The sequence below is a fragment of the Phalaenopsis equestris genome, unplaced genomic scaffold (genome assembly GCF_001263595.1).
Source record: "Phalaenopsis equestris unplaced genomic scaffold, ASM126359v1 Scaffold001333, whole genome shotgun sequence".
In the NCBI taxonomy this organism is placed as follows: Eukaryota; Viridiplantae; Streptophyta; class Magnoliopsida; order Asparagales; family Orchidaceae; genus Phalaenopsis; species Phalaenopsis equestris.
The window spans coordinates 72,323-92,185 of NW_018165772.1; the positions used below are offsets into that span (position 1 = coordinate 72,323).

The 19,863-nt window shown below is 38.3% G+C and overlaps 2 protein-coding genes across 2 annotated transcripts; both read right to left on the reverse strand.

Moving 5' to 3' along the window:
* Window positions 1–352: 352 nt before the first annotated feature.
* On the reverse strand, window positions 353–3,604 carry LOC110034032 (receptor-like protein kinase HSL1). The gene has a single exon (XM_020738263.1). The coding sequence runs from the start codon at window positions 3,451–3,453 to the stop codon at window positions 424–426; it is 3,030 nt and encodes a 1,009-aa protein (XP_020593922.1). The 5' UTR covers window positions 3,454–3,604; the 3' UTR covers window positions 353–423.
* A 3,383-nt stretch (window positions 3,605–6,987) lies between these two features.
* On the reverse strand, window positions 6,988–16,335 carry LOC110034027 (elongation factor 2). Its single transcript, XM_020738259.1, has 3 exons — window positions 16,242–16,335; window positions 12,177–12,311; window positions 6,988–9,652 (listed from the first exon to the last, which is right to left on the reverse strand). Exons 2-3 carry the CDS (start codon window positions 12,265–12,267, stop codon window positions 7,212–7,214), a joined length of 2,532 nt encoding a protein of 843 aa, XP_020593918.1. The 5' UTR covers window positions 12,268–12,311; window positions 16,242–16,335; the 3' UTR covers window positions 6,988–7,211.
* Between the last annotated feature and the right edge of the window lie 3,528 nt (window positions 16,336–19,863).

Here is a 19,863-nt window from a genome sequence, read left to right on the forward strand (position 1 = left end):
ATTAAGTTTTGATTGATAGAGGTGTTAATAGTTGACTTGGCTCAATAACATAACATGGACTCAACCTGAACATATTTGAGTTTGAGCTGACTTGATCAACTTTTAGGTCCAACTCTAGTATCCATTTAATTTCTTCGGTAGAACCTAGTTGATTTGTGAATCCAAACTTAACCCAATGTTGACATGAACTTTGTTCTTATTTTAACTAGAAATGTACGCCCAAACATGCCACTGGGTGAATCAGATTGAAGGCGAATTGATTTTAGGTTAATTTTTTGACTCGTTTAACAAATGAGTCGTGTTCGGATCACACCTTTATGGGTTGGAACAAATGCAAGCTTACACGAATCCGACTCGAACACCCGATTGGACAGCACTATCAATTTATTGGATCAAACCTAAGAAGAAAGTCAAGCTTATTGTCTACAGAGATAGAAGTCCGGCATTTTGACTAAGCACACTATCATCACTATCATCCGCAATATCCACAACCTGCTTCCTCCTACTCCCCGTCTTAATCCTGCTTTCCAACAGCGGTTTCCCTACCCCGCCGCCGCCGATACCACTGCCGCGATAGAGCTTCATCAACATCTGCACCACATCCTTCATCGTCGGCCTTTTTCCGGGATCATCTACAGTGCACATAATCCCTATCTTAAACATCAACTCCGCCTCCCTCACCCACTCCGGCGAAACTCCGGCGATCTCTTGGTCCACCGCTACCCCATTCTCCCTATACCTCCTCCACGCCCAGTCAGTCAAGTTCTCATCTTCCTCTTCCCCTCCATCCCCTGCTTCCATCCCCGTCACCAACTCCAAAAGCACCACCCCAAAACTATAAACATCCACCTTCTCATTAACTTTCTTCAGACTAGTACACTCCGGCGCCATGTACCCAAACGAACCAGCCACCGCCGACACGCTCTCCGGCTCCCCTGCCCTCTCTAAAATCTTCGCAAGCCCGAAATCTGCAATCTTGGCGTGATATTCGGGGTCAAGAAGTATGTTGCTTGATTTCACATCACGGTGAACGAACGGCGGGAAGCAATCGTGGTGCATGTAACAGAGTCCTTTAGCAGCTCCAATGGCGATTTGCAGCCTAGTTCGCCAGTCAAGCGGCGCCGCGTCACCTCGCAATCTGCGGTGAAGCCTCCTATCAAGGCTGCCATTCTGTAAGTATTCGTAGACGAGGAGTTTTAAATTCTGGCCGGAGATGCAGCAGAGAAGTTTAACTATGTTTTCATGGCGGATGGAGCTAAGGATCTCAACTTCAGCTTGAAATTGCTTTTCGATAATGGAATCAAGTCTGGCAGTGTTGTGGATCTTCTTGACGGCGATCGTGTCGCCGATGAGAGAAACGCGGTAGACTTTACCGCCGCCACCGATTCCGATGAGGTTGTCGCCGGTAAGGCTGTTGAGGATAGCAGATTCATCGAAATTGATTGCTTGGAAAGAGGTAAGTTTCCAGTCTGATGAAAAGGTGCCAGCTTTTCTACGCTGGCGGCGTTCTCTGGTTATGAGAAAACAGAGGAAGAACGCACAGGAGAAAATGAGGGCGCCGAGGATGGAGAAGAGAGTGAGAAGGATGAGGGAGGGTTTCTTTGATCGGTTATTACAGTTTTTGATGCTGAAGATGGAGTGGAAAGCGCATAGGTTTGGATTGGCAAGGAAGCTCTGTTCGTAAGCTTGGTTTTGTAACGGGAGAGGGATCTGGCCGGTGAGATCGTTGAAGGAGAGGTTTAAAGAGATGAACTTTATGGAGCCGAGAGTGGAAGGGATCTCGCCGGAAAGTTGGTTTTTTGAGAGGTCGAGGGTGTTGAGTAGCATGGATCCCATTGTAACAGGTATCTGACCGGAGAGCTGGTTGTTGCTGAGATTCAGGAAGGCGAGATGCTTCAAAGACCCAATTTCAGAGGGGATCTCCCCGGAGAGCTGATTTCCGCTAAGAGACAGTCGTTGAAGTAGCGCCATCGCAAAGAAGCTCGCCGGAATCTCGCCGGACAACTTGTTATCGTCGGCAAGGAAGACCAAAAGCCCTCCGGCGGAAGATGGGAGCTTGCCGGAAAACTGGTTGTTTTGGATCTCGAGTCTGGTTAGATTCCAGGGAAGTTTGTCGGGTAGAGTTCCAGTGAGAGCGTTTTGGGTTGTTATAACAAGAGTTAGGTTTACCGCCGACCAAATTCCGGCGGGAAACTCGCCGGTAAACCGATTGTTCTGTATCTGAAAATTAAGCAACGTGTCGCAGCTTCCCAAAGACTTCGGAAGCTTACCGATGAGCTGGTTGTTGAAGACAATTAAAGAAGTCAGCGCCTTTCCGTCGCAGAGATGCTGCGGCAGCTCGCCGGTGAACATATTGTCGTCCACCTCGAAGTTCCACAGCCGGGAGTACTTCCCCATTTCCGGTGGCAGAACACCTTGAAGCCTGTTATTGAAGAGACGTATATCAATCAGCTTTGGTAGCCGTGCAATACTCGCAGGAATTTCGCCGGAAAGATTGTTGAACTCCAAGAAGAGAATCGTGAGGTTCCGCAATTCCCCAAAGGCTTCTGGTATTGAGCCGGTGAGTTCGTTCTTTGAAAGATCGATCACGGCCAACCCATGGGCGCCGACTGTGCTGCTGATCTCTCCGCTGAGATTGTTCGCATACAAGTAGAAATTTTTCAGCGGTTTAATCATCCAAATACTCGCCGGAATCTCTCCAACAAGCGAATTCCTTGCTAGATCAAGGTGCACCAAATTCACAAGCTTCCCAAAACTCTTCGGGATTTCGCCTAAGAGATTCATTTTTGACATCCAGAGATATGTAAGACGAGTCAGGTTGCCGATTTCCGGGGAAATCTTCGCCGGTGAAAAGGGATTGTAAGCCAGCATCAGCGCCTCCAGTTTCGAAAGATTCGCCACTTCCAGCGGAGTCGTACCGATAAACAAATTATTGCTAAGATCTAAGGTCTTAATCGACGGCATCCGACCGATGGCTGGTGGTATTTCGCCGTCGAAGTTGTTGCCGGAGATCACGAAATGAGTTAGATTGCTGGGCATCTTGTCGACGTCGGCGGGGAGCTCGCCGGAAAAGTAGTTTTGTGAGATGTCCAGCTCCTGCAACTTGGAACAGTTGTAGAGAAAGATAGGGAATTCGCCGGGGATGCTATTATCGGAGAGTTTAAGAAAGGTGAGACCTTTGAGATCGCAGATGGAAGCAGGGATGGGGAAGGAGATGTTGCTTTTGCTGAGAAATATGCCGTCGACCAAGCCATCGTCGGAGCAATGGATTCCGGCGAATTTGCAGTGGTCTCCCGTGAGGTTCCATGAGTTGAGTGAAGGAGGATTTCCCCAATCGTTTTTGATGTTGACGAGGATTTGCTTTTGGTTCCACGAAGATTGGGCAGAGGTTTTGTGGAAGAAGAAGGGATAGGGCAAGAAGATGAAGAGGAAATGTATCAACTTTAGGGCCATTGGAAAGGTACTCGTGGGAACTTGATTGACACCGGCGAGCTGAGAGTGATTTGTTTGCTCGGACTTTAGGTTGAAGGTGGATTTAAGAAGGGACGGGTGGCCTTCGTCGCTCGCAATAGAGCATTATGACATGCGCCAAATTGATGATTATTTAGTTTTTGGCATTATGTAGAAAAATGCTAACAGTTTTATTAATTTAAAATTCTTCTTAAGCATGTGACAATTTTTTATGTATAAATAATTATTATATTTACATGAGTTATTTGCGTAAAAATAACATAAAAAAGTACTTTCCTTTTCTGCCTTTGTTATTAGCCTGTTTAGAGAAAAGAAAACTGTTAGAGAATTTCCTTACGCATCATTCTCTTTGGTTGACACGCTCCTAATAGCATGAAGAGGACGCACCCTGAAGTTAGTGTAATAATGCATCCCATTTATAACCTAAAATGACTTTCTCCGGACTCTGTTTCTATGACTGATAGGCATTGTTATAGCTCAGCACTACGGTCTAGACGACCAACTACATCCTACGTAACTCACAACTCATGTAGCTCCCAACTCTAGTCTCTATGGCCTACATGCGTTATCTCAGCTCCAAGCTCTTGCTTTTCTTGCCTACAGATGTTACCGTAACTCCCAACTCCAACCTCTACGGTCTACAAATGTTATTGCCCCTCACCACTACAGTCTATGTGAGCAACTATGACTTACATAATTCACAGCTCATATAGCTCTTAACTCCGGTCTTGTGGCTTACATAAATTACTACAACACACCATTACAGCCTATGTTACCAATTAAAACAGACGTGGCTCGCAGCTCATGCACTACTCAATTCTGACCACAATGGAAAACAAACAATATTGCAACTCATTTCTGCGGCTTATGTGACCAACTACAGCCAATGTGGCTCACAACTCATGTCGCTCCCAACAGACAATATTGCAGATCATGTCGCTCCTAACTTTGGCCTCTACGACTTACAGATGTTGTTGTAGTTCACCACTATGACCTATGCGACCAACTACGGTCTTTGTCATCCACAGCTCACGCAACTCCTAATCCCGACCTCTGCAACCTGCGAATGTTATTGCAACTCACCAATATGGACTATGTAACCAACTACTGCCTATGTTGTTCAAAGCTATTGCAACTCTCAACTTCGACCTCTATGTCCTACAAGCATTATTACAACTCGCCACTACGGTCTATGTGAACAACTAAAGCTCATGTAGCTTATAGCTCATAGAACTCTCAACTCCGACCTTTGCGACCTACAAACGTTATTGTGACTCACCACCACAACTTGAAAAACTACAGCCTACGTGGTCTACAAATCATGCAACTTCCAACTTCGGACTTTGCGACTTACATACGTTATTTTGACTCACCACCACGGCCTACTTGATAAGCTACAACCTACGTGGTCCACAGCTCATGCAATTCCCAACTTCGGACTCTATGGTCTATGGATGTTATTGCAGCTCACCACTACATATTACGTGAACAACTACGGTCTAAGTGGTCCACAACTCATGTAGTTTTCAACTCTGACCTTTGTGATCTACTACTTCGCCCTTTGTGACAAATTATGTCCTATGTGGCTCACAGCTCATGCAGCTCCCAACTCAACCCTTTGTGACCTACGAATGTCACTGTAACTTACTATTATGGCCTATGTGACCAACTAAGGCCTATGTGGCTTATAGTTCATGCAACTCCAAACTCCAATATACAGATGTTACGACCTATGTGATCAATTACGGTCTACATGGCTTACAACTCATACAGCTCCAAACTCCTGCATATGCCACCTATGGAAGTTATTGTCGCTCACTATTACGACTTATATGAGCAACTACGACCTACTTGGTTTGCAGCTTTTGCAGCTCTCAAATCTGACTTTCAAGGCCTACATAGGCTATCACATCTATTGTGGCCATTGTGGTCAACTAATGCTTCTGAAGCTATCGCTTACGACCTTCATGATTTTCAACTTCGGTCTCAACAACAAGCAGATACCACAACTCACGTCTAGAATATTCATGGCAAATTATAGTCTTGATAACAACCCGACTATGGCTCTTAGGACATATCATCATAATTATCACAAAGAATTACAACTAGATAATAACTATTATTGATGAAATATTATTATATATCTATGATGATTAATTTTGTAGTACTCACAATGACATAGTAGTTTATTTCATATATATCAGCTCCCCTCCTTTTTTTTCCCTTTTTCATGATTTTTCATATAGAAAGTCGAGGTGGCTCCTATTTTTGTTTTTTCTATTATCTTTGCAAATTGAATTTTCATTCAATGCGAAGGCATTAAGTATCGATTTGAAGCAGTTGCACTTGTTTGAAGAAGTAACAATAAAACTATTGGAAAAAAAAACCTATTGTTAAAAAAAAAAAATTGGAAAAGTTACTGCAATTTTCTAGGAACCACAACAAATAATCACAACTTGTGATACAGCACGACACCACGACCGCACTGCCACCCCAAATACACCCCCTAAATAACCGAAAATGCAGCCTTTATCTGCAGTTTTTTGAAAATGCAAGCTTGTACCAAACATAAAAAATTATGATACAGCACGACACCACGGCCGCACTGCCACCCCAAATACACCCCCTAAATAACCACTCTCACCGCAAATCTTCCGACCTACAACAATTTGACAAATTTATGAAAAACGAAGTTATGTTTGGCACAATGTTCATGTCAGACCCAATTACTTTAATTTTTCGTCCATGTGTATGTAAATATTCCCAAATTTTATTTGAACATCCGGGCTAAATTTTTTTTTTATTATTTATTTTTATTACAAAAATAATCCTACATATCAACGCACTTCAAGACCATTCAGACCAGTCAATTTCAGCCAATAAATTTCAACAGAAGCATTAACCCGATTTTAATACAATCATAATAATAATCTCAACCTAATTCCACATTAGTTGATACAGCTATACACCAAACCAAAAGAAATAAACAGTACCTTTACACAAATTTATATATTGTGGGTTAAAAATCTTATATACATAAAATAATATTAGTGCAATATAGTTTTTTATAGGGCGTTTTACATTCTAATTTATTTACATATCTAACACATTCATACCATTACTTTTTTATATTTATACCATCCAAAATTTTCACTAACACATAAAAATTACTCTTTCAACTATCATAACAAACAAAAACTCTCTTGCTGACAAAAAATTATTTCGTCCGTCGCTCGGACACAGCTCGAAGTCTGGGCGACGGACGCCCGAACGCAGCTAGACGTTTGAGCGACGGACGTGATAATCTTTCCTTACAGACAACATATATATATATATATATATATATAAACTGAATATATAAACTGAAGCTACAGTGTTAGATATTAGTTTTTAAAAAAAGAGTAATTGTAATATTTTTTATGCAATGTGAAACTTTTATGCAGGTAAATATCGATGTCTAGATGGTAGATATGCAAATATAAGAATTGTGTGGTATGTATGTAACTGCACCGTAGATAATTATAACAAAAAAGACAATAACATGTTCAAAATTAACTTAGAATACAGCAAGTATGTGACATACAAAGTCCAACCACAAATAAAATTAGTGCAACAACAAAAATAGTTCATAAAATAACCCGCAGAACAAAAACAGAGAAACAGGGTAAAAAAAAGGGACAGACGAACCTTCAAAGAGGACTCATAACCACCAACCTACAGATTGGAGTTCAAAATTTCTCTTACAGCTTATCTTCAAATTCCGACAGAGGGGTCATCTGCTCCTTCAGACCCTTCCTCTTCCGAATGTCCGTTATGAGTTGCCCCGCCTGCGAATTCGCCTCCAACGGATCCGACGACATGATGTCCCAGTGATCGAACACACACTGCGGGAAGGCCTGGCCAGAGGTCGCCGCCCTCAGAGCCGTCGAGAAACCGAACGACTCAACGACGGGTAAGTAAGCTTTGATGTTGTAGAGAGGAGTGCCCGGCCTCTGCATTTCTTCAAACACATGGCCTCTTTTCTGGTTCAGAACGCCATATATGCCTCCAAGAGCCTGCTCCGGAGCTTGGATCTCCACCAGATATACAGGCTCCAGAAGCCTGGGTTTCGCCGTCAGTTGAGAGGCGTATATAACTCTCCTTGCGGTCGGAATCACTTGCCCGCCGCCTCTGTGAATCGCGTCGGCATGGAGTACGACGTCACATACTTCAAAGCATATCCCTCGCATGTTCTCCTCTGCGAGGGCACCCTCCTTTGAAGCCCACTGAAAACCAGCGACGACGGAGTCCTTGATTTCGTTCAAGTACTGGACTCCCTTGCACATGTCGACCACCAAGTTTGGTCCAGTGGTCTCCGGGCCAAAACACCAGATCTTCTTTGCTAGATCTTTGTCCCACCCAAATTCTTCAGACAGCACCTTGGCACGGACCTTGGGGTCATCGCGCGGACCAATACGGCCATCATCAATGGCCTCTGCTAAGCCCTCTTCCAAGGGTCGTGCTTCCATGTAAAGCCGGTTATGCTTGTTAGGAGACTTGCTCATCACTGTTCTGCTGGATTTGTCAATAACGGTTTCACGGAAAGAGACAACAGGGTCAGACACGACAATCTCCGCGCCACCCATGAAATCATCCTGCAAATCTTTCAGGCAGATCTCGAGGTGGAGCTCACCGGCCCCTGCAACAATATGCTCGCCGGATTCCTCGATGGCACAGACGACCATGGGATCAGATTTTGAGAGGCGCTTTAAACCTTCCACAAGCTTTGGGAGATCAGAGGCGACCTTGCAGCTCACAGCGACACGAACGACGGGAGAGACGGAGAATTTCATGGCTCTGATAGGATGGGCATCAACCTCCTTCTCATTAGTAAGAGTAGCATTCTTCGTGATGAATTGATCGAGTCCAACCATGGCGACGGTGTTACCGCAGGGCACATCCTCCACAGACTCTTGCTTCTTCCCCATCCAGATAACAGTACGCTGGACGCTCTTGACATATAAATCCTTCTTCTGGCCTGGAACATAGTTTGGTCCCATGATTCTCACCTTCAAACCAGTCGAGACCTTGCCTGAAAAAACCCGACCAAAAGCAAAGAACCTGCCCTTATCCGATGCAGGAATCATTTTTGAAACATAAAGCATTAGAGGACCTTCAGGATCACAGTTTCTGATAGCATTAGCATATTGATCATCAAGAGGACCTTCGTATAGATTCTCAACACGATACTTCTGGGCCTTCGCCGGAGACGGGAGGTGAAATATCATCATCTCAAGAAGAGCGTTGCTAGCTGGCAACCAAGTCTGCATCACCCGCTTCATCAGTGCCTTCCCAACGAGTTCCTTCTCTTCAGATTTCATTGAGACCCCAAGCTTCGACAGCATCGGCCACAACTTGTCCTTCTGATCATTCATGCAGGTGTTAATAATCTGCTTGATCGGTTCGTAGCAGAACTGGACGAAACCACGCTTGCAAGAGGGCGAGCCAGTGTTCTTGGTAGTCCACTTCTTCGTGGCCGGATCAAAGAAATTCTCACCCCAAAGTCGCTCCATCATCTTGCTCTCATCCACCCCAAACTTCGAAGCATACATTTTAGCAAAATTTGTCAGCGTAAAAGCCCAACCATGCAGCCCTGCGGAGAATGCGACAGTACCCTTCTCAGGGTAGACTTGGACATCACCCAGAAGAGGATCCTCATATGTAGCCATAATAACATTTGCGCTCTCGATGACCCGCTGAAAAGTCTGGTAAGCTTCTTCACCTTCAACCTGAAGCTCGAGGAAACATCGATCCATCTTGTTAACGGTTAAGACGGGTCTGATTCTTTCTCCGAGAGCTTGTCGCAGGACCGTTTCCGTCTGGACGCAGACGCCCTCAACACAGTCGACGACAACGAGAGCGCCATCAGTAATTCGTAGTGCGGCTGTAACTTCGGACGAGAAATCCACGTGTCCTGGCGAATCAATCAGATTGATAAGATATTCATTTCCTGCCCTCTCACCCTTGTAGTTCTTCAGAGTTTCGTCTGCCATCTCATAGTAGAGCGAGATGCCGGTAGACTTGATAGTGATGCCTCGGTCAGCCTCATCTTGACGAGTATCCGTCATTCGAACATCGCCGGCAACTTCCTGTGCAATAATGCCCGCAGCAGCCACAAGAGAATCAGTCAGAGTTGATTTTCCTGCACATTTCATAAAATATTAAACCAACTTCAGTATTTAAAAAAAAAAACCATTATGTTGCAGGACTGGAGAGAGCATAAAAACAATTATAACAGTGCTAAAGATTTTACGTGAGAAAAAAATTATTTACAATCCTGTCCATTTATTGTTAAAAACAAAGAAACCATGAAAAAGCACAAAAAATTTTGTAAATCAATTCTTCAGAAAATAAAATAGACCAATTTTGAGCCAAACTTATCTACATTAGCCATGTGAAGGGCCTACAAATAGCTGCTCCAAGGCATCTAAATCTCACCTTCTGACATATTCTTTCAATTACAATCTTATGAAAGCGTGAAAATTGGATGTTATTCTTTCAAATCTAGTACAAATACTGGATAAAACCTCTTTCATTGGTTAATTTCATTCCTTATTCCATATTTCTTTACATATTTAAATAATTAATTAATTAATGCTCCTGCTTTAATCAAAATTAACATGTTGGGAATGAGATTTGCGGAAAACAAAATCAATTAGTATCCTATGCTACATGGTTATGATTTCTCAATGAATTTATTGAAATACTGTGCTCACTTCGTCATTGATTAGTTGATAGTTCTAGTGTTTCTACTTTATATTTTAAAAAAAATAAGTGGGTGAAGTACTTGGTGCCTTGGGATTTATAAATTATTATGTTTTTGCACGCATTCGGTATAAAACTGCAACTGACGAACTACTTGTAGCTTGACTCTCGTTTGATAAGCAAATCGAAGAACAACTTCTTCAACCCATTTATGATCTTGAACAGTAAGTTTAAAACATGTAAACAAACTAGCTAAAATGCTCAACGAAAGCTTAATAATTGATATAAAGCTTTATTATTTGTATATTATATGTTATTTCTACAATTACTTTTAGCTAGCATTTGTGTGCAATGTTGGATATTTAATTGAATCTTGGATTTTTAAGACTATCTCCTTAAGTTTAATTGCAATATTTCAGCTACATTTAATATAAACTTAGTTAATGTTTCAATTTAATAAAAATTTAAATTCACAATCAGATAAATTTAATAAAAAAATATGTATGCTTCTTCTTTGAAGATTATATCTTGTTTAATTAATTCATACAATTTGTATACTATTTAATAGATATTGTTTATAATTTTTTTTAAATACTATTTATATAATTAATTCATGTTGCCTACAACAGGTTGATGGATGCAAGTGGAAAAAAAAGAAACCACAAATTTTACTGTTAATTTACGCAAAAAACTGGTATTAGCCAAAAATTAAGAATATTATTCAAATATAAATAAAAATTCTAACTGTGATTATTCAGTACAAACAAGTTCCTCATGGTTGATGCATTGCAGAAAACATAAGATGATTTTCATTTTCAAACATCGTATAATTTTGTCTTGGCAATGAAAACAAATCCAACAAATTTTTACTGCTAGAAAATAGAATTCTTACAAAAACATGTATCCAAAGATAGCAAAACAATCAAAAAGCAGTTGACTGGATGGTACGAAAATAAGAGGCATTTACATACATACGGCATAAATTCTATGTATTTTCATATCTAACGCCTAAACTATAATATTTACATGCACATCAATCAAATTTTTAACATAACATAAAAACTTTCAATACTAACATTTTAAAGTGATGCACATTTTCATGCATATTATCACACTAAAGTGTCATAAATGTAGATATGAAAGTTTAGGTGCTAGATATATATAAATACCAATATTTTTAAAAACCAGCTTCCAAGTTTAGAAGTTAATTTGCAAGTGTTTTTTTTTTCCAATTTTAAGTTTTTCATTATTACAGCAATAAATTGTTAGAAATTTTAATTTGCGACTTCACACTAAATGTTACCTTCAAGTTTGGTGTTTTACAACATTTTTTCTATTTTATATCAACTTTTAATTCTTACTTTATTTTTTATAATTATTAAGAATGTATCTATGAATTAATAGTTTTATAGAAGCTATTAGCACTTTGATTTATGAAAGTGCAGCTTCAATCTACATTTTGAGCTTTGAAGCAAAAATAAAACCTGTGCATCACAATGCACTTTGCGTTTTCATAACACTGATAAATACATAAGACTGTTGTTGTATGTATGTAAATTTTCCTTAAAAAGAGGAAAAAAATTCGGGCACAAAACCATATAATGACAACAGGGACAGTGTTAAATTCACAAAAATTAATCAACCAAAAATAGGTCAGAACCTCAAAAGATACTAAATTTCCAAGAACAAAAACTATTCAAGAGACTAATGTACTAAAAAAACTGTTTTGTAGAGAAAACATTTCAAATTTATAGAGCTGTGATTGACTAAATGGCATATTGACCATTCAACAGAAAAAACATGCCTGTGGAGCATCAACTCATATATTCATACTTTACAAAAATACATCACAATCAGCAAGATTTACCACAATATATACCAGAATAATATTCACAAGAAAATAAACACTAATACTGGGAAAAAATTACAGGAAAAGAAAAAAGCATAATTAGGATTCGTACCATGATCAACATGAGCGATAACAGACATGTTACGAATATTATGCTTAAGATCCATAATCCTTCGAAGCTCTTCAGCTGTGAACTTCACCATCTTGTCTAATGTAAATGATCAACAGGTAAATAGATAATTAAAATCTGCACAAATGATTAAATTATTAGTAATATTCTTCATCCAATCCATTTACTCCCAAATAAAAAAGAAAAAAGTAGAAACAATATCAATTTAACAAAAAAAAAAGAACGACAGCAATCTAGGACACAAAATGTCCAGAAACAATAATATAGAAACCAACAGAATCACCCAAATTAATTTAACAGGCAGAATAAAAAAAAATCTATTATACGGAAAAATGTACATCGAGTACAAGGATCTTTCCAAAATAATTCATCATTTCAGCATCATTAGCCAAATCCTACTTATTTTTCAACATTGCGTAATGAATTCAAACTTTTAAGAATACCAAAGGTCAAAATCTTTGTATTTCATCTCATATCCAATTAATAAAATTAGAAAAAACTGTGTTACAAATTAATGGAAAATAAAGGCAAAAAGGAACTTGCGATGAGACACAGTTAATGGACAAATAACAAAAACAGCTGACAAGAAGATAAAAGCTTACTCTTCTATGTATATTTATTTACTCTAGCACAGATCACATTGTGATGGTAATGATGCACTTTGGGCAAGAAAAAGAAATTATTATTATTATTTTGGGAAAAATAATAAAGTTTTTTGCCCAATTATCAACTATTAGTCTTAGAGGATATTAAAATGATAGGCGACTTCAAATCTTCTAACTCAACCATTAAAAAAAAAAACTCTCCCTCCCCCCAAAAAAGTCTTTCCATGAGTGAACAATGATACTTGACTATTCAATTCATTTTCCAGCAACACTAAGTTTAAGAAAAAGCGTAGGCCAGAGTGATCAATGTTGAGTTATATATTTTTTTCTTTTACAAAGAAATGCATCATGCCAATGGTATTTACAAAATAATTGGTTAAATATAACTTAGAAATTTGACTGAAAATCATGATACAATAAAGAAGAAAACATTTTCAGCATCAGTAAATTTCCAAGTGATCATCAGTTCTCCGGATCGTCAACTTGGTTAGAAAAATGATTATAACTTTATCTATAGCATTGACAAGGAGATGTGATTTTCGCATTAACATTAGGCATGCAGTTTGTTGAGTCAAAAATTGGTTTCATTACATTAAAACTTAACAACCTCAATTATGTGAATTTAATTTACAGATACGATAAAAAATAATTTCTTCTAATTGAAAAACGTTATTTTCTTACTTTCCACAACCTCATTTCGTGAATGTTTACAAGGATCATAAAAAAAATGCTTTTTAATTGAAAAACTTTTTCTGCTTCAAATGCCTTTCTAAGGTTCATCAAATTTTAAAAGGATGAAGTTAGTAACATTGAAGACCTGTTTGGAGCAGCTTTTTGTGCATGGTGTGTTTTGAAAAAGCGAATTTGGTCTTTTGGAAACAGTGACGCGGCTGTGTTCGTCAATAATTTATGTTAAAACGCGGCCGCGGGGACAACCCTGCAGGCCCTGTGTCCCTCTCTCACGTTTCTTCTACCTCTCTCGACCTCATGGCTCCCTCTCTCACGTATCTCTTGCCCTAGGTACCTCTCCCCCTTGGATCTGTGGCTCCGGTGGCTAAGCGTTGTTTCTGGTTGCCTCTTGTTGGTTGCAAGTGATTTTTTCGGTGACCCTTACATACTTTTCCCTCTCCTCTCTTTTCTTTCACTCGATTTAGTGGTTTTGCGCACTTTGTGCTCTGTGCAGCGGTTCCTTTCCTTCGGTTGGTGGATATTGAGGTGAGCTTTCTATTCTCTCCTTCCCTGGCTCTTCCCTTCTTCGGCTCGACACCCCTTTGTTCTGGTAATCTTTGCATTATCTATTCAATGGCTTTTTTATTATGCAAATGTTGTGCAATCGGTTTGGTTGTTGGTTTCCTCTCTCTGATTTCTCTATTTGCTCGGTTTAGTGGTTTTCGATTTGATATGCTTGGTTGATGATTTTGATGCTTCATGTTGCATCCATGATGGATTTGGTTCATGATTTTGAAACGTTGTGCTTTGCAATTTCAGTTGGGGTTTGTTTTGTTCGGTTTGTGAATTTGTTATGTTGGTTTTGGTTTTATTTGTTTTGCTCTACTCGATATGGTTTTGATATTTGAGTGAGAATTTGGAAAATGCATACAAGTTGGTGTTGGATTTTGGAATAGCAATGTTTCAGTTGTTGTGTATTTTATGAATATGAATAGGGATTTTATCAAGAATTTTGATATTTGAATCAGAATTTGAGAAATTGATGAAATAGAATAAGAAAAATCTAGAATGAGGCTTTATCTTAACCTTTGATGTTTGTGTGAGAGTTTGGGAAATTGTTGAAATAGAGTGTTTGATTTGTTGTTAGCAATGTTTCGGGTGCCCTATATGTGGTCTGCTCGGTTTGTGGGTTTGATATGTTTGTTTGGTTTTATTGGGATGATTACATAGCTAGCACCTTAAGCAGTGCTTCTCGATATCTTTGTTATGTATAGTTTGTGGTTTGCACTTTTTTTTTTTTGATATAATTACATACATAGCTCCCGAAACACTATTTCATGGTAGTTTTACCTTGTTTGATTTGTTTTTAGCAATGTTTCAGGTGCCATGTATGTGGTTTGCTTGGTTTGTGGATTTGATCTCTTCGTTTTGGTTTTATTGGGATAATTACATAGCTAGCACCTTAAGCAGTGCTTCTCGATATCTTTGCTATTTATGGTTTGTGGTTTGCATTTTCTTTTTTGTTTTGGGATAATTACATACATAGCTCTCAAAACACGGTTCATGTTAGCTTTTACCTTTTTTGGTTTCAGGTGTTGGATTTGTTAATGAAAAATATGGGAATGGATTTTATCATGAATTTTGATATTTGAGTGGGAATTTAAAAAATGGATGAAAGTTGGTGATGAATTTGTTAATAGCAATATTTTGGGTGATGTTTTGAATATGTTAATAGCAATACTATACAGAGGGAAAATGATCATTTGTCCATAAACAGTTGCAACACAGTTATTTTCAAACTGTAAAAAAAACAAACAGTCAGTTTATCCGCAGTAGCTTCCTGTGACAGCTGCTGCGCAGAGCTGCTAGCGCTCCAAAATAGACCATGAGTTGGGATGTCCCCCAAATCTCATAGCTACCTGTCTAAATTTTAAGCTAAAATTTTTCATAAATAAATCAAATTACCTACTTAAAAACCAGGCCAAGTCCTATTTTGGATCATCCGTCCTATTCAAAAAAAAAAAAAATTTATTGCTTGCTTGTCTGAAAATGACAACAATCGTGCAAATAATATAAAAAATATATTTTGAATTTGAACCGAACAAAAAGATAAATTTTGCCCTACTTGTTAGCCCTATGAGAACTAGGGTAAAATCGAAAGAAATTATAAAAAGAAATATGCTTCCTCTCGGTTTTATCTTTTGGAATATGGGTTGGCCATGCCAAGCTAAGTATGCCTGGCCATCGTTACAACTAAAACAAGCCAAATTAAAAAGAGATGTTTTCACAACTTAATTTCAATCAAATATTATGTTTGAACAGATAACTTATGAACCCAAAAAGTATAATCTCAACACAAGCTAAAAAACCAAGAAGTTTATCCGTAAGCAATTCTACAATAAATTTGCAGCTCGAATGAAAAGCGATAGAGGATGCTTTAACCTCTGCAAGCTGAATAAACAAACCCGGCCTTCATATATACTTAATATAAGCCTAATTTATCAGATTTAAATCATCACAAACTAATAAAACGGATCAATCAAAATATATTCAAGTTTACATATCTTTAGATCCATCTGGAACATGTACCATACAAAATGCAAAACATAACTTATACAGAAAGAACCGCCTCTCTGATTTCTAATCAAAAGAAAAATTCGTTAGAAGCTTAATAACAGCTACAGATCACAAGAGAAAAAAACTAAATCTGTAGCAAATTTACATAAACATGAAGGGAAATTAAATTCTCAGCGATCGGAATTACGAGACGAACCTAAGACGCGCGGCGACGAGGAAGGATTTCCAAAACCCTAACGCAGTGCGGGTTTTCTCGATCTGAGACTATATATATACGCTCGTGGCGGAATTATGCCGGTCGGCCTGATAGTTTACTAATTTTAACTCACACCTTAGAGATATAGCCGCGGAACATTGTAATTAAAGTTGTCCAGCGAGCATTGTTCTCTGCGGTGCGTGGGATCGACGGAGCATAGTGCGGAGGGTGCATCACAACCGTTCTTTTTGGTTTTAGAATTTATGTTGAAAATAGGCAGCAGTTCCTCTATATCCGTAAAGAAAAATCTACCGAAACTTTCGTTTAGGCCCTTCCTTTTACTTAAAATGTCACCACAAATTAATAATCATATGTACAATTTTTTTTTTTTTTGTGTGAGAATAATCTCCCATTACATATATTTCATCATTTCAATCTCTAAATTTATAGGCTCTACAATCTAGTTTAGGTTCATAAATAATATTATGTACAATATAATTTATGTACATAATAAAATGTATAATCTATTTTATGTAGCTTAATAATACATATTCATAATATAAATATTCAGCATATTCAGCTAAAAGTAAATAATATGTGAAATTTTAAAAATGAAATTTAATGCAGCAGTTCAAAGAATGAAACTCTTAATTCTGTCTGATTTTATTTATTATTGCACTGATTTACAAGAGCATTTATGATAGTTATATGTACAAGTTTCTCATCTAAGTTGCAGGTTATTTCGGCTACAAGTTGTCCAAGATGAAGGCTTTCAAGTGTGTTGGTCATCCAAGTTGGGGTTGTATGGGTTGTTGGTGATTCAGGTCACATGTCGCCTAGACTGTAGGTAGTCTCAATTGCAGGTCATTCCCCTGAGTAATTTAATCAGACATATTTTTCATTGCACGACTATTATTTTAAAGTTAATAAATGATTAGCAATCATGAAGTACAGTTTTATTTTATAGCAATCATGATTTTATCTTAAAATTGCTAACCATACAATTCGGACCATTAAAATTGCTTCATATTATAATACAACTTTAAAATACATATTTGATAGCCAATAGAATAGTACTGAATTTACAACCTCAAGCAAGGATAACAACTTTGACAGTTAAATTCACCATCTCTACTCATAAAATGATAAACTAACTAAGGCTGCATTTGGGACAGTTTTTCGGCATGATTTATGAACCACGTCCCTCTTGTAAGGTGTTTGATTGGTGTGTCACGAAAATCACAGTTTGAAACAACGACAAGTGTTCTTTTCACATGCAAACTGACCTCTTCTTCCGACATTCTTTGTTTAATATTTATGCATAACATTCAATTTGTGGGACTATTTCCACCATAACAAAGAAAACTCTCCGATAATGATAAAATTAAAAGAGATCTCTCCTCCAACATCTTGCGAAGCTCGAGACGAAACACGAGTCGACTTGGCTCACCTAAATTGAAAAGAGGAAATTCATAATAATTTAATTATAGATGTAATTGGTGGATATTATTTAAATTAAAAAATTAGATAGGACCATAATTAGAATGCAAATTGTGAAGGACATATATCATAATAAGTAACTAAAGGTTTGTTTGGGGCAGCCGAAATTTCTCAGTATTTCGGCTTAAGTTATGCTGCCCTATGAAGCTACTGCGGGGAAGTTTGCTACTTGTTTGTTGCAGTTGTGTGAAAACAGTTGTGGGACAGTTGTTTCTGAAAAAATGATCATTTTGTCCGTGTTTAGTGAAGCTATTTAAGACGGAATTGTGACAGTCACAAAATCTGATGATCATTTTGTCCGTGTTTAGTGAAACTATTTAAGACGGAATTGTGACAGTCACAAAATCTGCAAAGAGTTCACCAACAAATCAAATAGTTAGGCCAAAGAGAAATGCAATCATCATCTTCATAAGTTTTATCCCAGAAAATATCAAAAACCACAACTTTAGATTCAGTTTATGAAGTTTCCTTAAAGTTCTAAAATTGTATTCATCATAACATTTGTTATGAAAAACGACGACAATGAAACTAGAAATTCACAAACTGAAAAACACATGCACAGACAGATTTATGTGGTTCGGCAAATTGCCTACGTCCACAGAGCTGCAAAGGATTTATTACTCCAAAAGATTACACATGTCAATCAGCTCGACGTTTATAAGAAAACACACACACTCTTCTTCTTTCTCTCTTCCTCTATATCTCTCTCTCTTCCCAATAGCATCAATCGAAGAAACATGGGGAATTCAAAGAAAAAGCAGCCTTTTTATTTCTTTCTTTCTTCTGTCTTAAGCAACAAGTACCGAGAGGTAGAATACCATGGAACTAACCAAGCCTTTGTGATTTCCTTCCAGCATGCTTTAATCAACCAAGCGTTGGCCCATTAAGGAAAAGCCACTATTTTGAAATCTTGAAAAGGCGGCGGTATTCCTTGATTTCGAAAATCAAAATAGTAGGTGGAATCAAATCAAGGAAAGACTTTACAGGAAAGTGCTAAATCAGTAAGCATTTCAAAGAATTTTCATAAGTATGAAGTTGCCAAATCAAGAAAATGGACAGAGCTCCACAATACTCAACAATTCTCCCACTTGGAGACTGGGACACTGATTGTATCATCCATTGACTGCATTGCCCTTTTCCTTAATCGTGATATCTTCCACCTCTGCAACTCAATGACCGTGTCTTCAAGTTAGAAGATCTACTGAAGCTGCACATAAATTTAGTTTCTGAAGAGTAACACATTTAGTTGGCATATCAGTGTCAACATAGTCTTGTATCTCCAAGCTCTTTCCTAGGTGACTCATGTTTCTTCTTACAACTCCTACTACATTGGTAATATCATGCCTCAACTAAAAGTCTTTTACAACGAGTCTAGCTTTGTACCCTTTACACATCAAGCTCAGTCTTCACCCGAGACACCCAACTGTTGTACAATGTCTTCTTCCCTGATGGAAGTTCAGTCAACTTTCATATCTGATTTCCCAATACGAAATCCATCTTCTCCTTCATGGGCGCTCCCACCTGCTTAAATTTTCATCTTGCAGTGTTTCTTCATAACTCTGTGGTTCTCCACCAATTGTCAACATGTAGTTCAAGGTCAGTGAGTAATGCTGAGGAGAACGTCTATTCCTGACTAACCTGCCAACAATAGTTGTAGGGGTGGATGGTGCTGGTTTAGTAGAGCTCAAGTCCACTTGTAGAAATTAAGTGAACTTCCACAATTCCTTTGCATTGTTTCCTGTTTTATCAGGAAATGCTTTCTTAAGGATGAACCGGCTCATTAATGTTCTTCTCGCCTCCTTTAATTATTGTTTCGTCAATATGGAAAGATAAATCCCGCCATCTTGAATCCTGTAGAAGAGAAATGTGTTTTATATATACCTCTATAAAAACCGTACTCTAAATACTTGTTGACCTCACTTTTGGTTGAGGTCTAGAAACTTCTTTAATAGTCTAGGTCTAGCCATAGGACTTTCCTATTGACTAGTCTTAGAAAATTAGAAAAGGTACCCCCACCATTAGAAATTCAAAACTCTTCTTTTTACTCAACTTGAAATTCCACATATTGATCTTAACCTCTAGCATTTAGTAGGTAAGATCATTATAAGAGAATTCAAGAAGA

What these genes read in the sequence shown, in the direction of transcription:
- LOC110034032 (XM_020738263.1), bottom strand. Translation starts at nt 3,453, where the DNA reads ATGGCCCTAAAGTTGATACATTTCCTCTTCATCTTCTTGCCCTATCCC.
- LOC110034027 (XM_020738259.1), bottom strand. Translation starts at nt 12,267, where the DNA reads ATGGTGAAGTTCACAGCTGAAGAGCTTCGAAGGATTATGGATCTTAAG. An exon ending in TATCGCTCATGTTGATCATG is followed by an intron (nt 9,653 to 12,176) that starts GTACGAATCCTA and finishes TGAAATGTGCAG; the next exon opens with GAAAATCAACTCTGACTGAT.